The sequence below is a fragment of the Nycticebus coucang genome, chromosome 6, assembly GCF_027406575.1.
Source record: "Nycticebus coucang isolate mNycCou1 chromosome 6, mNycCou1.pri, whole genome shotgun sequence".
Classification (NCBI taxonomy): Eukaryota; Metazoa; Chordata; class Mammalia; order Primates; family Lorisidae; genus Nycticebus; species Nycticebus coucang.
In genome coordinates, this window is record NC_069785.1 from 65648799 (window position 1) to 65663334 (window position 14536).

A 14536-nucleotide genomic window follows, 5' to 3' on the forward strand; every position below is an offset into this window, starting at 1 on the left:
GTTCTGGGAGCCCGTGGGTGACCATAGCTCATTAGAACTTAATATAGAGTAGCCAAAACATCATGGCCCTGTCTAGTCATCATTACTCATAGCAGCAAAATTGTCTCCATTCATTCCTCACAACCTCTGTTTAGTGTGGTGGGATTTCTTCTCCATCTTCACCATAAAGCTGGTTCTAGATTAGCAGTGTGTTTGTTTGAGTCTCCTCAAAGGTGCTTGGCTTCTATTCTCCCTGTGATCTATTTGCTGTATACCAAACAAGTGCCCCATATATTTAATCCTTCTCAGTGAGACAGTGACAGAATAAGATGGCTTTGTGTGAGGCCTGGCCCTGCACTGGCCGGCTGAAACCTAGGATGCTTGTCTCTTTCAAGAGTATGAGCTGTTTAGTGGCAGATCTGGGAACATACACCCTCTGAGCCTGTTTCCTTGTCTATAGAATGAGGATGATGGTAACCTCCTCTCTCCCTGCCACACACACAGACAAACACACACAAACTCTGAGCTGTGGTGGACATCATGTGAGTGCTCTGTGAAAACGTTATTTGTAGAATATACATAAATGGTAAGGTATTTATTGTTTTTAATTTACTGTATTTCCCTTAGGCCTTCATCTTTTGTTAGGGTTTAGTATTTGCTATATTTCTAATATTTTTCCATAAATGCCTCTTTCTCTTGTGCAATTAAATTGTTCAATTTAGTTCATTTTAGTAGTGCAGAAAGTAAAATAATTCTGTCTGTAAGTGGCAAATTTGAGAATACTGATTTTCCCAAATATCAAGGAAATGTGACTTCCTTTATAGGATTATTTCTATAAATATAATTAGGAACTTTTGTATTTTTCAGGATGTATTTTAATGTTATGCCATCAGCTAAAAAGCAATATATATAAGTTTATGTAATTTTGAGATGTTGTTCTTATTTAAAAGTCTTTGGAAACATCAAGAATTATGCACTGAGCTCCAGGTTCCCATGAAATCATGGGCTCCATAGATGAAAAAGTTCTTGAAGAGATCCATTTATTGTGTTCTACTGAGCAGAATATACACAGTAGTAAGTCCAGCTCAATTGTTTGCTTTGTACAGAAATCACATGTTCAGTCAAGAAAGCAAAATGCCTTAATCACTAAGTACTTACCAAAAGGATTATAACTACCTCTCAGAGTCCAAGGATTTAGAACTATTCTCTATTCCCTCCCACGTGTGTTTGACTAATATAACATAACAATTCCTAGCAGGGCTCATATATTTTCCTGTTCCTCCTTTTATCATTAAGATTCAAGCTTTTTACCCAAGTCATTGTGAGCTCCTGACAGGCTCCTGTGGCCACCACCACCTCCAGCTCTCAGATGTGCAGTGACTCCCCTAATGTCTCATTCTCCTGTCCCCTATGACTCCTGCACTGTGAACAAACCAGAATTATAATATTGTGTTGTATTATAATGTGTCTCCTCCAGCTTAGGGTTTCTCCTTGGCGATGCGGGTGATGGCTTTTAAAACCATTTTCCTTTGTTTCAAATTTTAGGGACACAGCAGGTCAAGAGAGATTCCGAACAATCACGACTGCGTACTACAGAGGAGCCATGGTGAGTGTGTTTAAGGGTTTTATAACTCTTCAGGTGGAAGAAAAACATGCATATTTATTTGCCAAGATTATAAGATTCAAGCTGGAGTGTGGTACAATGGGGAAAAATCAATTTTTTGACAACCAAACATTTAAAGGGTTCTTTGGTTATGTTTTGTGTTTAATAACTATATACTTTGCCATTGGTCTTCATAATAATAATCAGGTAATTGGCTTATAGATGTTCTAGAACTCATCTGCACCTTGAGGTAATTGTATATTTTTATGACTTTTCCTTTATTAACACCATATGGCAATCTTAGCAAACCCCAAGCCCTGTGACAAGGCATTCCTTTCTTGCACTCTCATCCTTCAACCATTTCTGCAACACGCACTGCTCATGGCTCATCTCTCTGGAATCTCCTGGGTGAGGGTCCTGGCAGCTGGCCATAACATAGCTGGTTAGGTGTGACTCTTTGAGGCTTAGAATCTAGTGAATCTCAACTACCACATCCTTGTTTGCTGCTTCTTGGCCTTATCCTTGTTATCATAACTTCATCATGTGGTTATTTTCCATCTTGAGAGGCTTCCTCTATTCACTGTTGCTTATTGGCTCTGGGCAGGTCCTGTGTGCTCCTGGGAGTACAGTGGTGAATAAGGCAGCCTGGAAGCACATCTGTAATGAACCATGCCTAAAATGCCAGGCCCAGACCAAGGCTGTATCTCTGTCCTTTATGCCTAAGGCAAGCACAGGTTGGAACCTTGGATTATGATGAAACCCAGTATGCTCAGAGAGTCTCTGAAAGCTGAACAGTTGAGACGATGAAGCCTAACCTGGTATCTTGCAGGATACCAGCTGTCATCATACCCAGTTCATTGTTTAAAAGACTTGTACTCCTGGGAGTGATGCTGGAGTGACAGAACCAAAGAGGTCATAGCTGTCCCCTTACCTCCAGGAAGATGTAATTCATCCCCTCAAAAAGATTAGAAATTCCTTCTTAAAGCTTTACCACCAACCATTGTATTTGTATAGGTTCACCACATTCTACCCTATAGTGCTTTTAAAATTATGAAAGATCATCATTTTAATAAAGATAGCTGCCAGCTGCTCTCTATTTGCTTAGATTGGAATCAAAGGAAAGAGACTTATTTCATGTGCCAGGAGAACATTTATTTGTTTGTTTCCCCCAGCAATGATTTTAGGAATAAAAAGAATATTATCACAGGGATGATCTAGAATAATTTACAGGTAATTCTGAGTAGAGGCATCTTGGACACACAAGCCTTTCTATTGACCATTTGTTATTGTCTGGGAGTGATGTGTTGGCACCATCTGCATGCTCATTTTCACTAGAGGATGCGGAGCAACACTAAGAATGTAGGATTAAATGTTTCGGTTTCACTGGGATGTGTTATTGAATTGCGGTTTGAGGATTGTCTATCTTTTTCATTTATCTACTGCCAGTCTTTCCTTATATTACTTCAGATCATTAGAAACAGTTACTCTTCTAGATGGCATTGGCTTTCCATTTTGAAGCTAGGGATTTTTGTCTCTTCTGTTCTGCCTTCCACACTGCCAGTGTCTGACACGTAGACGCTCCATGCATACTTGCTGAAGGGGTGACTCCGTGCACAATTTCAGACCTAGAAACCATCTCAGGTACACCTTCAGGAAGTCCTGCTCTACTCCAGTCTTGGATCTCTCAGGTCATCTATTCCTGTGGGATACGGGGCCATCGTGTCCGCATTGGGGTGTACCATTTTCAGCAAGTGTTGATTATGGCAGCTTTAGTTTGGTTGGTTTAAATATGCAACTTGTCAACAAGCATTGTACTGGAGTCTCCACCATGGCAGAATTCTTTGGTCTGTTTCAAATACTTGAGAAACATTCACAGCATAGCAGCAATCCTGATGAATGATCAGGCTTTGAGGTGGGGGGCGGGGGGGAGGGACCATATCTGAACAAATACAGGGTACATGGCACACCTCCTGGGTAAGGGGAATGACTACAACAGGGACTTTTTTTTTTTTTTTTTTTGTAGAGACAGAGTTTCACTTTATGGCCCTAGGTAGAGTGCCATGGCATCGCACAGCTCACAGCAACCTCCAACTCCTGGGCTTAAGCAATTCTCTTGCTTCAGCCTCCCAGGTAGCTGGGACTACAGGCGCCTGCTACAACACCCGGCTATTTTTTTGTTGTAGTTCTGCCGGGGCCGGGTTTGAACCCGCCACCCTCAGTATATGGGGCCGGCACCTTACCGACTGAGCCACAGGTGCTGCCCGATCAACACCATTTTTTATTTTTTAGGAAGCTATTCTTATTGTAGATATATAAATTTTTTTAAATTCTTTCTTTTGTTATTACTATTATTTTTAATTGATACATAATAATTGTATGGGGTATAGTATGATATTTTGATATATGTATACAATGTGTAATGATCATATCAGGGTACTAGCATATCCATCACCTCAAGCAACTTCTTTGTGTAACATTCAAAATTCTCTCTTCTAGCTATTTTAAAATATGTAATAAACTGTTGTTAACTGTAGTCATGCTAGAGTGCTATAGAACAGTAGAACTTACTCCTGTCTGGCTGTAATTTTGTAACCATTAACTGACTTCTGGCTCTCCCTCTCACAGCCCTCCCCTTTCCAGCCTCTACTAGCCACCATTCTACTCACTACTTATATGAGATACACTTTTTTAGCTTCCACATATGAGTGAGAACATGTGGTATTTATCTTTCTGTGCCAGCCTTATTTCACTTAACATAATGTCCTCTAAGCTCATCCACAGTACCACAAATGACAGAATTTTGTTCTTTTTTATTGCTACATAGCAGACATAGAAAGTTTTAACTGATACACTTAAATTTGTATTTCCAAATGATTCATAATATCAGTTAGCTTACAAACATAGGCAGTAGTCAACTGATTTCAAGTATTGAAACCAAAAAAAGATATAAATTAGTATTAACTGTCATTTATTGAGTCTGAGCTATGTCCTGTGTTCTAGGTTAAGTAGTTTAAAAATAATATCTCAGTCGACCCTCAAAATAATCCAGCCTAGAAGCTGTGTGGTCCTTGTTTTACAAATGAGGAAATGGAAGCTGAGGAATAAAGTAACGTCTCCAGGGTCTTCTAGTTAATACGTGTTGGAGCTCAAACTAGAAGCCTCTGACTTCAGAGCCTGTTCTCGTAACACCACACTGTGTTCACACTTTCTGTGCTAACCAAGTGAAGTGAAATTTCACAGTGCTATGCCATGCAAATAATCGAGGTGGTTCATACAGCCCAAAGGATAGGTGGTGCGGTGGCGGTTATGTGGTTGATTTTAATAATATAGGCAGCCAAACACTTTGAATCAAGAACTATTTAAAATCCACTTTGATTTTTTTATTGTAGTAAAGTATACATAAGATATAATTTCCCGTTTGAACCATTTTTAGTTCTCCAGTGTATAATGAGGCAATTGTAAAATGTCCTTTAGAATGTATGCTCAGAGTAAGGCATTTGCATTTGAGGTAGGGAGGAGGAAGGATGGAGGAGAATATTGCTTGTCATTTAAACAATAATGTATTTTTTCTGGTTTCCAAAAGGATTCAGAGAGTATAAAAATTTTTGAAAATCTCAGGAAATCACCCAAATCCCACCACTCAGAGACACTGTCTGTTAATATTTTATTTCCTGAATTCTTTTGTCTTTACACATGTGCATTTTCTATGATTTATATTTATTTACATTCATATTTTATATTTACTTACAAAATTGGAAGCCAGACCCTGAAGGACTTTGCCTACCATATCAAGGAATTTTTTATTTAATTTTGTGTATTGGAAAGATAGTAAAGGATTTGGAACATTGAAGTAATAGCTTTTGTTCCTCTATGGAAAATGGATCAGAAGATGTTAAGACAGTATTTCCATAGCACAACATTCCACAAAGTGGCTATAATCTACAATAAGAAGGGCAGTGCCTGTGGCTCAGTGAGTGGGGTGCTGGCCCTATGTACCGAGCCTGGCGGGTTCAAACTGGGCCATGGCCAAACTGCAAAAAAAAAAAAATAGCTGGGCTTTGTGGTGGGTGCCTGTGGTCCCAGCTACTCGGGAGGCAGAGGCAAGAGAATTGCATAAGCCAAAGAGCTGTGAGCTGTGGTGCCACAGCACTCTACCGAGGGCAACAAAGTAAGACTTTGTCTCTAAAAAAAAAAATCTACAATAAGAAGTTAAGGTATACTTTAAAATAACTAAAAGAATGGAATTGAGGGTGGCGCCTGTGGCTCAAAGGAGTAGGGTGCTGGCCCCATATGCCGGAGGTGGTGGGTTCAAACCCAGCCCTGGCCAAAACTGCAAAAAAAAAAATAGAATTAAAATGTTGCCAACACAAAGAATGATAAATGCCTGAGGTGTGCATAACTCCCCCCCGAAAAGATAGCATACTTATTTGAAAAAAATAAATAAAAGGTAAGACATGCCATAGCACTCATATGCTCGATAAAAAAAATAAATAAGAGGGGCGGCGCCTGTAGCTCAGTCGGTAGGGCGCCGGCCCCATATACCGAGGGTGGCGGGTTCAAACCCAGCCCCGGCCAAACTGCAACCAAAAAATAGCCGGGCGTTGTGGTGGGCGCCTGTAGTCCCAGCTACTCGGGAGGCTGAGGCAAGAGAATCGCTTGGGCCCAGGAGTTGGAGGTTGCTGTGAGCTGTGTGAGGCCACAGCACTTTACCGAGGGCCATAAAGTGAGACTCTGTCTCTACAAAAAATAAATAAATAAATAAATAAGAGGTTAAGAATGAAAGCATGGAAACCAATGAACGGTTATGATAGTAATCCTGCTAAAGGATAATTGATGAAAATCTAAGTAAGGCCGTGCGTGTGTTCGAGGAAGGGTCAGATTCTGGAAGTACTGAGGAATACTTAGCGACTGTCCGTGGAGGGGAGGAAGATAACTCCCATATGTTTGCTTGGGTGGGCTGGCTGGGTTGTATTGCCCTTCACCACAATGATAATACAAGGAGGAGTAGAAGGTTCAGAGGAGAGAAGACGGTCTTACATTTTACTTAGTTGGGTCTGCAGTTACGACAGGTGAATCTAGCAGCCAGGGTCCAAACAGTGGTCTCTACGGCACATCTTGTGCCCTTCTTTCATTACATCTGTGTGCCCTTGTGATGATGATTTCCTTTTGCTCAGTCCAGTGGGCTCTGGATCTTCAATGTCAGCAGGATATTTATAATTTATAATGTTTCTGCTGTTTGCCAGGCACTGTAGGCTTCCCCCTCTTCACTCCGGTCCCAACCTCTTTGCCTAGTTTGTCTGCTCTGTTCTTAGGCCTTGGCTCTAATTTTATTGTCATTTTCTTAAGGAAGCCTTCCCTGACCACTTCAGCCTCTGAACCAGATTAGATACAACCCAGGGATATGTGCTCAGATCTCCCTGTGCTCCTACACAGCAATTATCAAAGTCATAATTAATTTTATAGTTATCAATTCATTGTTTTCTCTGCTAGCCATCCACAAGAGGAAGGGAGCTTTACTAGCTTGTTTATTGCTGGTAGCACCTAGTATAGTATCATACTCACAGCAGGTGCTCACTAAATGTATAATGAACGGATGGACAGGTGAGTGGATTTAGCTCTTAGTACAGAGTATGGTCTGGGGATATAGGATTTTTGAATAGTTAGCCTATCGGTGTTAGTTGAAACATTTGAAAAGTAAACCTTTAAGAAATACCAGACATGGGGTCTTTAGAAATCCAACATTTCATTAAACCAGTATGGCAAATGCCTTCTATTTTAAGTGTCTGTGGTTTATTTAGATAAAGAGTGACATTTTGATCAGCTTATATAAAGAATAATTTTAAAGCTGTGTGGTTTCGATCTTAGAGGAGCAAGAAGCAAGACAGTTTCTACTTGGAATAAACAGGTGCACACTGGAAATGATTACCTCTTACTCTCAATGTTATCTCTGTTTTAACTTAAACACTGTGCTCCAGTTGGTGCCGATTGTTATCATGTTAGGTCAGGCAGAAAGGGAGTATCACCTTTACCACAATCACGAATTCATTAAAGGTTAACAGTGAAAATGTTAACCGAGTTTTTATTTATTTACATGGTGAGACAATGGAAGAATTTATCTACTGATTTTTATTTCTCTATACTTTTCAAACTTACTATGAACCCCTTTTTGAAGACAAAAGAGGACAACAAAAGGTTTCTAGAGGGTAAGAGAACACTGACATTATATACCCACTTTATATAAGGTACTAAATAAGGATTGTTTTCCTCTTCTAGGGAATTATGCTGGTCTATGACATCACAAATGAAAAATCCTTTGACAATATTAAAAACTGGATAAGAAACATTGAAGAGGTATGCAGAGAGAGGAAAGGGTGGTGCTGGAGAAGAGTCCTACTGGCAGCCTCTAACGGGCTGCCGTCTCTCTGAGGGCTGGTGGGGCTGTGCGACGGAGGCCTGGGCAGGTTGGGCCTCCGTAAAGGCCTGGATCTCTGCTACTGCCACCCTGACCACTATAGGGGTGGGGAGGGCGGGCAGTCGAGCAATTTCATAGAATTTTAAACTCAGTGCAAATTTCACCCAAGTCCCCATTTTATACAGGAAGGAACTCAGTCCAGAGTGACTTGCCTTTGCTCAAACAGCCTTTAAAAAAGAGAGCCAGAGTTAGAGACCACCCTGAGCAAGACCCCATCTCTACTAAAAATAGAAAAATTAGTTGGGTGTTTTGATGGGCCCTTAGAATCCAGGACTTCGAGTGTGAATTACGCTGAGGCCATGACACTCTAGCCTGGGCAACAGAGTGAGACACTGTCTCAAAAAAAGAAAGAAAGAAAGCCGGGATTAAACCTTCTGACTCCCAGGTTTTAGCTATTCCACCATGCTGTTTGACTAGCAAAATATATTTTTGTTACCAGAGGAAGACGGTCCGGCTGGCTGTCACTGTTGGCCAATATGCAGAGGTGAGGATAGGTCCACCAAACTTTGTCAGAAGGCTGGGATTCTGGGGAACAGTGACAGTAGCCTCTCCAAGACTGTTATGTTCTTTCATTTCCAACATTTGAGTTCAAAGTGAACTCACAGGTTCGTATTAACCCTTTACTTATACAGTAATCAGCCGAACCCATGATCCACAGTAAACAATAATCAGTATAATTTTGATCCAAAATAACATTCCAATTCAAAAGTTAATCTCCTAAAACAATCCACCTAAACTGTTCAAGAGAGGCATATTTAGGCTAAATTTACAAAACAGTAAGAATGGGAGAGATGGGGGTGAGGAGGTGAAGTTCAGGTAGCACTTAAACTGACCAGATCAGCTGTGTCATGTCTGCCCCAGCCGGAAAGACTCCATCTTATTTTTACTATATCTGCTTTCATTTTTACTCTGGTAACTTTTTACCCTTCAGATATTTGCTCTCAGATATTTGAAATTTGTTTTAGTTCAAAGAGCATTGGTATTTAATTATTTTTATGTCTTTGACATTTCAGGAAAAAAACAAAATCTGACTCTAGAATAATTTCATACACATTTATAAACTCACATGAATTTACTTTCCAATAATTTAGAATCCAGAACACTTTCTCCACTGGGTCACTCAGTACCAAGTTTTTTTCCTTCTTTGGAGTCAGACAAATATTTGGAAGTTTCGTTGTTAGATAATCATTAGTTTTATTTCTGTTTGCTTGTGTGCAAAGACTAACGTGAGAGTGACTGAGCCCTCTGGGGGAAAAGGTTTGTAGGGCTCTGTGAAGGCTGTCATGCTGTAACTTTGCCCTCCTCCCTTCTGTAAACTTTTCTCTGAATCAGGCCTGTGTTAACTGAAAGATTGTTTGTCTTACTATTAAATTCCTAGATGTGAAAGATAGGCTAAGATTTGTCTATTGAATAACGGATTTTTCTCAGGCCGTTTTATGGCAAATTATTTTCTCTCTGCAGCATGCCTCCTCAGATGTTGAAAGAATGATCCTGGGTAACAAATGTGATATGAATGACAAAAGACAAGTGTCAAAAGAACGAGGAGAGAAGGTAAATTTGAACTGAATGGATAGAAGTTGGAATTTGCTCACATGAAACTTCTTTTTTCTTAGTACTATTTAATTATTGATTTAACTTTAAACATATCTATGCTTGAATCCTTTAAAATTGGGTATCAACAACAAAGAGTGGTAATCCATACTTGAATGCTGTGAATTAGTATTCATGATCTAGCTCCATAAGCTGTATGGTCATGACTCATTCCTAAAGAATTTGCTCATGTTTTCTGGGAGGTACAAACTGGTCCTTTCTAGATTCCTGCTCCTTAGACTTCAGATTGTATGAAAATTCTCAGTTTTGAAGTTAAAGCAATGTACTGTCTTTGAAAAAAAAAAAAAGTTATAGATGAAGTTTCAATAGTAATCATTTTCCAATTCATTTTTTCCCCCTAAGAAACTACTACTTGCTACACATTAGATTTAGATCGTTATGAATAAATATGGATGTCATTTATAGACATTTCTGTCTTTTGTGTCCACTAACGCAAAAACATTCAGTTGGGCGTCTTCTGTGGCTCAAAGGAGTAGGGCTCCGACCCCATATGCCGTAGGTGGCACGTTCAAACCCAGCCCTGGTCTTTAAAAACTGCAAAAAAACAAAACAAAACAAACTAACTAAAAATTCAGTCTGTGTACCTTACTGCTTCTGTGGTATTTTCTATATTGGCTTCACTTTTTAAGTCTTAGAATTTTTTTAGAATTTTAAGCTTTAGCCTTTTTTTGAATACTATATGCAGAATGTGTTTCGTTTTTCAATCTAACTGCAAACTTAATCTTAGTGCTGTAAACGAACTAGGAACTCTTTTGGGGATAGATGGAAATATGAAAGAGTTCACAGTTTATCTCAGTCAGAAGAAATCAAAGCAAGAGTACTTCAGTATTTAAGCTTTTGTTCTACTACGGATGAATTTATTAAAAGCAATTATAAGTCAATAGAGTAACCTGGAGAATTGTACTTTTGGAGCAGATAAAAGGAGCAAATTATCCCAACTTAATTGTAAGGGTAAAATTTCACCCAACTATTGCATAGTTTTTCTTGTACATATACCATGTATTAGAGAACTGAAAGTATAATAGAAAAAAAGAGTACTTAAATTGTTTTTTAAATGGAAGTTGTGCCATTTTTCTTATAAGTTAAATTATTAAATTCCAAATACAATAGAAGAAAACAAAGACATCTGAGAGCCATTTAGAGTTCTAAAATAGATACTACCTTTGAAAAGCCTAAAAAATATAAATGCTTCATACATTCAAGCAATTTTCACTGAATTTCAATGTTTCTGTTTGCCTTTCAGCTAGCAATTGACTATGGAATTAAATTCTTGGAGACAAGTGCAAAATCCAGTACAAATGTAGAAGAGGTAAGAAGGAGACATGTGGTGACTTGTTATGTAGTGGCACCAGAGCCGAAGTTCCTGTGTTCAAGCAGCTGTCAAAGCCTGGGTATTTTTCTGATCTAGTGAATGCTTTTAGTTGACCCACCTCCCACTTTGTGCTTCTGACTTTTGTGTGGACTATGGTTGTGGAATTTCTATCATCCAGCCTCCACATGGGTTATATTAAATTGCTCAATTAAGATTTGCTAAACAGGGCGGCGCCTGTGGCTCAGTCGGTAAGGCGCCAGCCCCATATACCGAGGGTGGTGGGTTCAAACCCGGCCCTGGCCAAACTGCAACCAAAAAATAGCCGGGCGTTGTGGCAGGCGCCTGTAGTCCCAGCTACTCGGGAGGCTGAGGCAAGAGAATCGCTTAAGCCCCAGGAGTTGGAGGTTGCTGTGAGCTGTGTGAGCCCACGGCACTCCACCGAGGGCCATAAAGTGAGACTCTGTCTCTACAAAAAAAAAAAAAAAAAAGATTTGCTGAACAGAAGATTAGAAGTTCAATTTAAGTTCAGTTTTGCCCTTTGTGTGGGAAGCTGGAAATCCTGATTAGCAGAGCAAGCTGTGTCCTCAGCTCGTTTGTTATCATTCAAGTCATCCTACAGTAGCCTGTAACAAAAGAGTTAAGTTGCTTACATGTCTGTACTCTCTCCAGAGAATTAAACTGCTACTGAACTGATTCCCTTAGTATACAAATTTGAAGTAGGGTAAACACAATACATTTTAACACAATGGCATTTAGTAGAAGTAAGAAATTATGTTTATCAGAGAGTAGCTTTAATAAATTTTCATTAAGTAAACTGTTAATGAAAACCAAATCAAAGTCATCTAAGAATAGGTTTTCTTCACAAAGGCAGAATTGTTGATGATATTTTCATTTCTAAATGAAATATTTAAATATTTTAAAAAGCATGTATTAAACTGATCATAAGGACAATACATGTAATATGAGTTAATATGTATAATTTACTTAATAATACGGGTGGTCTCATAAACATTTAATTTCTTAGGCTACTCACTATTTATCATAACATGATGGCTAAAAATTTAAATAACTTTATTAGCCAATGGACACTGAGATCTGAACTTTTTCTTTGTTTGAAGTTAACTAACAGTCCTTTTATCAGGTTGGCTAATGGGTGTTAGGAAACAGGAAATCACTACTTATTTATTGACACAAACTTAGTTCAGCAGAATAATGCTTCTCTCTGCTTGCCACGAAGGATTTTACCCCATCAGAAAGAGGGAACCTCTTAAGTTGGCTTGAATGGTAGAGACAGGAGAAAAGCTTGCTCACCCTCCTGACATGAGACTGGTTCGGAGCAGGCTAAGTCTCTGTTAGCACCCGCACCTTGCTCATAGCTATGGCTTAGAGAGAACATGAGTTACGGAAGGAGAAAGTTGCTGAGCTGCTTACTCTAGTCAGGTGTTATACAAATGTCAGCCATTTTTCCAGAGCGTTAAATTAGTACAGTTAGCCTCAGAAAACTGAGAAGGGCTTATTTAGACTCATAGGTGGCCGGCAGGACAGTGAGGCACTGACAATGAGTAATAAGGCAGTAGATGCTCCATAGTTGACCATCTCCCTGCATTGACCACCTCCTTACCATTGACCTGATTTCCATAGACCAGATACGCACCACATGTACATGTCAGTGCAGCAGGCCTAGTTCTTTATGTTGACCAGTTTGTTACAGTCCCTGGAAATAGTCCTTTTCCTGAGCAGTTTTTGAAGATCAAGAGTGGTTGGGTGTGGGTTCGGTGCCCGTAGCACAGTGGTTACGGCACCAGCCACATACACCGAAGTTGGCAGGTTTGAACCTGGCCCAAGCCAGCTAACCAACAATGACAATTGCATCAAAAAATAGCTGGGCCTTGTGGTGGGCGCCTGTAGTCCCAGCTGCTTGGGAGGCTGAGGCAAGAGAATCGCTTAAGCCCAAGAGGTTGAGATTGCTGTCAGCTGCGAGGCCATGGCACTCTACCGAGGATGACATAGTGAGACTCTGTCTCAAAAAAAAAAAAAAAAAAGTGGTTGAGTGCACAGAGGTTGATAACAGTGAATTTAACAAGGAGACAACTAAAGACGGTTTAATAGTTCTTGGCTCTATAGAAACAAAATTAAGTAATGATGGGTTTAAATAATATTTGGTTAGCGTCAAGAGACACTGTGGATAAAGTATCACTGAGATTACTCAGATTTATCTTGCTTCCATTGAACTGATTTTCATGGAGGGGAATTTATTGATAGCTGAGCTCCAGGAACTATTGGGATATTGGGATGTGAAGTCATGGAAGATTATACATCAGTGTGTGTGAGAGCAATTTGAAAGAGGAGATCAGAAGTAAAAAGTAGAGATTTTTGTGAAGACAGATTTTAGAGCTATAGGATAATATATAATCACTCATTTACTCATTAAACAGACATTCAGAAGGTCCTAGACTAGACACTGTGCCCTGCTCTGGGGCTGTGGAGTGGCTTAGGCAGAGTCTCTGCCCTGTTCTCAGTATACTGAGGAATCTACTCATAACTCAACATGTGTTACATTAGGAACATGTGTCAGATATAACATGAAGGAAATATTTGATGAAGGAAGGAATGACAGTTTGATAACTTAGGAAAATGTTTATGACACAGTTGAAAAAGCATATAACATTCATATGCATACTATGATTACAGTTGTTATTTTCTCATTTTAAAACTTTGGAGTAATATATTTGATGGAATAATGAAAATTCAGTATTTCTATATTAAAATATATTGCGAATATATAATAAAGAAAATTTTTGTTTTACCTATAGGCGTTTTTTACCCTTGCACGAGATATAATGACAAAACTCAACAGAAAAATGGTTTGTATCTTACAATTTTTATTTGTATTATGCTGTTTTTTTAATATCATCTGTTTTTATTTTACATTTGATGAAAAGGATAGACTTGATTAATATTTATTCACATTAAATTCATTTTTTTCTTGACTCAGATATTTATTTGGTTGAACACTGATTCTTAAAATTTGAGTTTGTTTAGGATTCTTAGTTCTGAACAACAGCTGTTGCCGTTCTTTCATCTGTCTCTTCAGGTGGTCTTTAATTGAATGTTGACCCGAATAATGAAAATAGGGCTTATGCCTGTAATCCTAACATTTTTGAGAAGCCAAGGCAATTGGATTGCTTAAGCTCAGGAGTTTAAGACTAGCCTGAGCAAAGCAAGACCCTGTCACTACTAAAAATAGAAAAAGTAGCCCGGTGTGGCGGTGCCTGTAGTCCCAGCTACCCTGGGGGCTGAGGCAAGGGGATCACTTTAGCCCAAGAGTTTGAGGTTGCTGTGAACTATGACACCATGGTACTCTACCCAGGGCAACAGAATAAGACTCTGTTTCCAACAAAAAAATAAAGAATAATGACAATAATAATGGCACAAATTAGATTTTTGCCATAAAGTTATCTAGTTCAGTTTTCTTAGATAATTTATGGGACATATATTTATATCTATATAATTATGGTACTGAAGTTGCTAAAGTTTGCTTAAATTGGAAACTATCTCA

At 39.1% G+C, this 14536-nt stretch overlaps 1 protein-coding gene across 1 annotated transcript in view; it reads left to right on the top strand.

Moving 5' to 3' along the window:
- Positions 1 to 14536, top strand: part of RAB8B (RAB8B, member RAS oncogene family) — a 79909-nt gene that overhangs the window by 60732 nt on the left and 4641 nt on the right. Inside the window, exons 3-7 of the mRNA XM_053594418.1 lie at positions 1525 to 1585; positions 7856 to 7933; positions 9516 to 9605; positions 10909 to 10974; positions 13791 to 13841. Coding sequence (XP_053450393.1) covers positions 1525 to 1585; positions 7856 to 7933; positions 9516 to 9605; positions 10909 to 10974; positions 13791 to 13841 — 346 coding nt within the window. The remainder of the gene's footprint in view (positions 1 to 1524; positions 1586 to 7855; positions 7934 to 9515; positions 9606 to 10908; positions 10975 to 13790; positions 13842 to 14536) is intronic.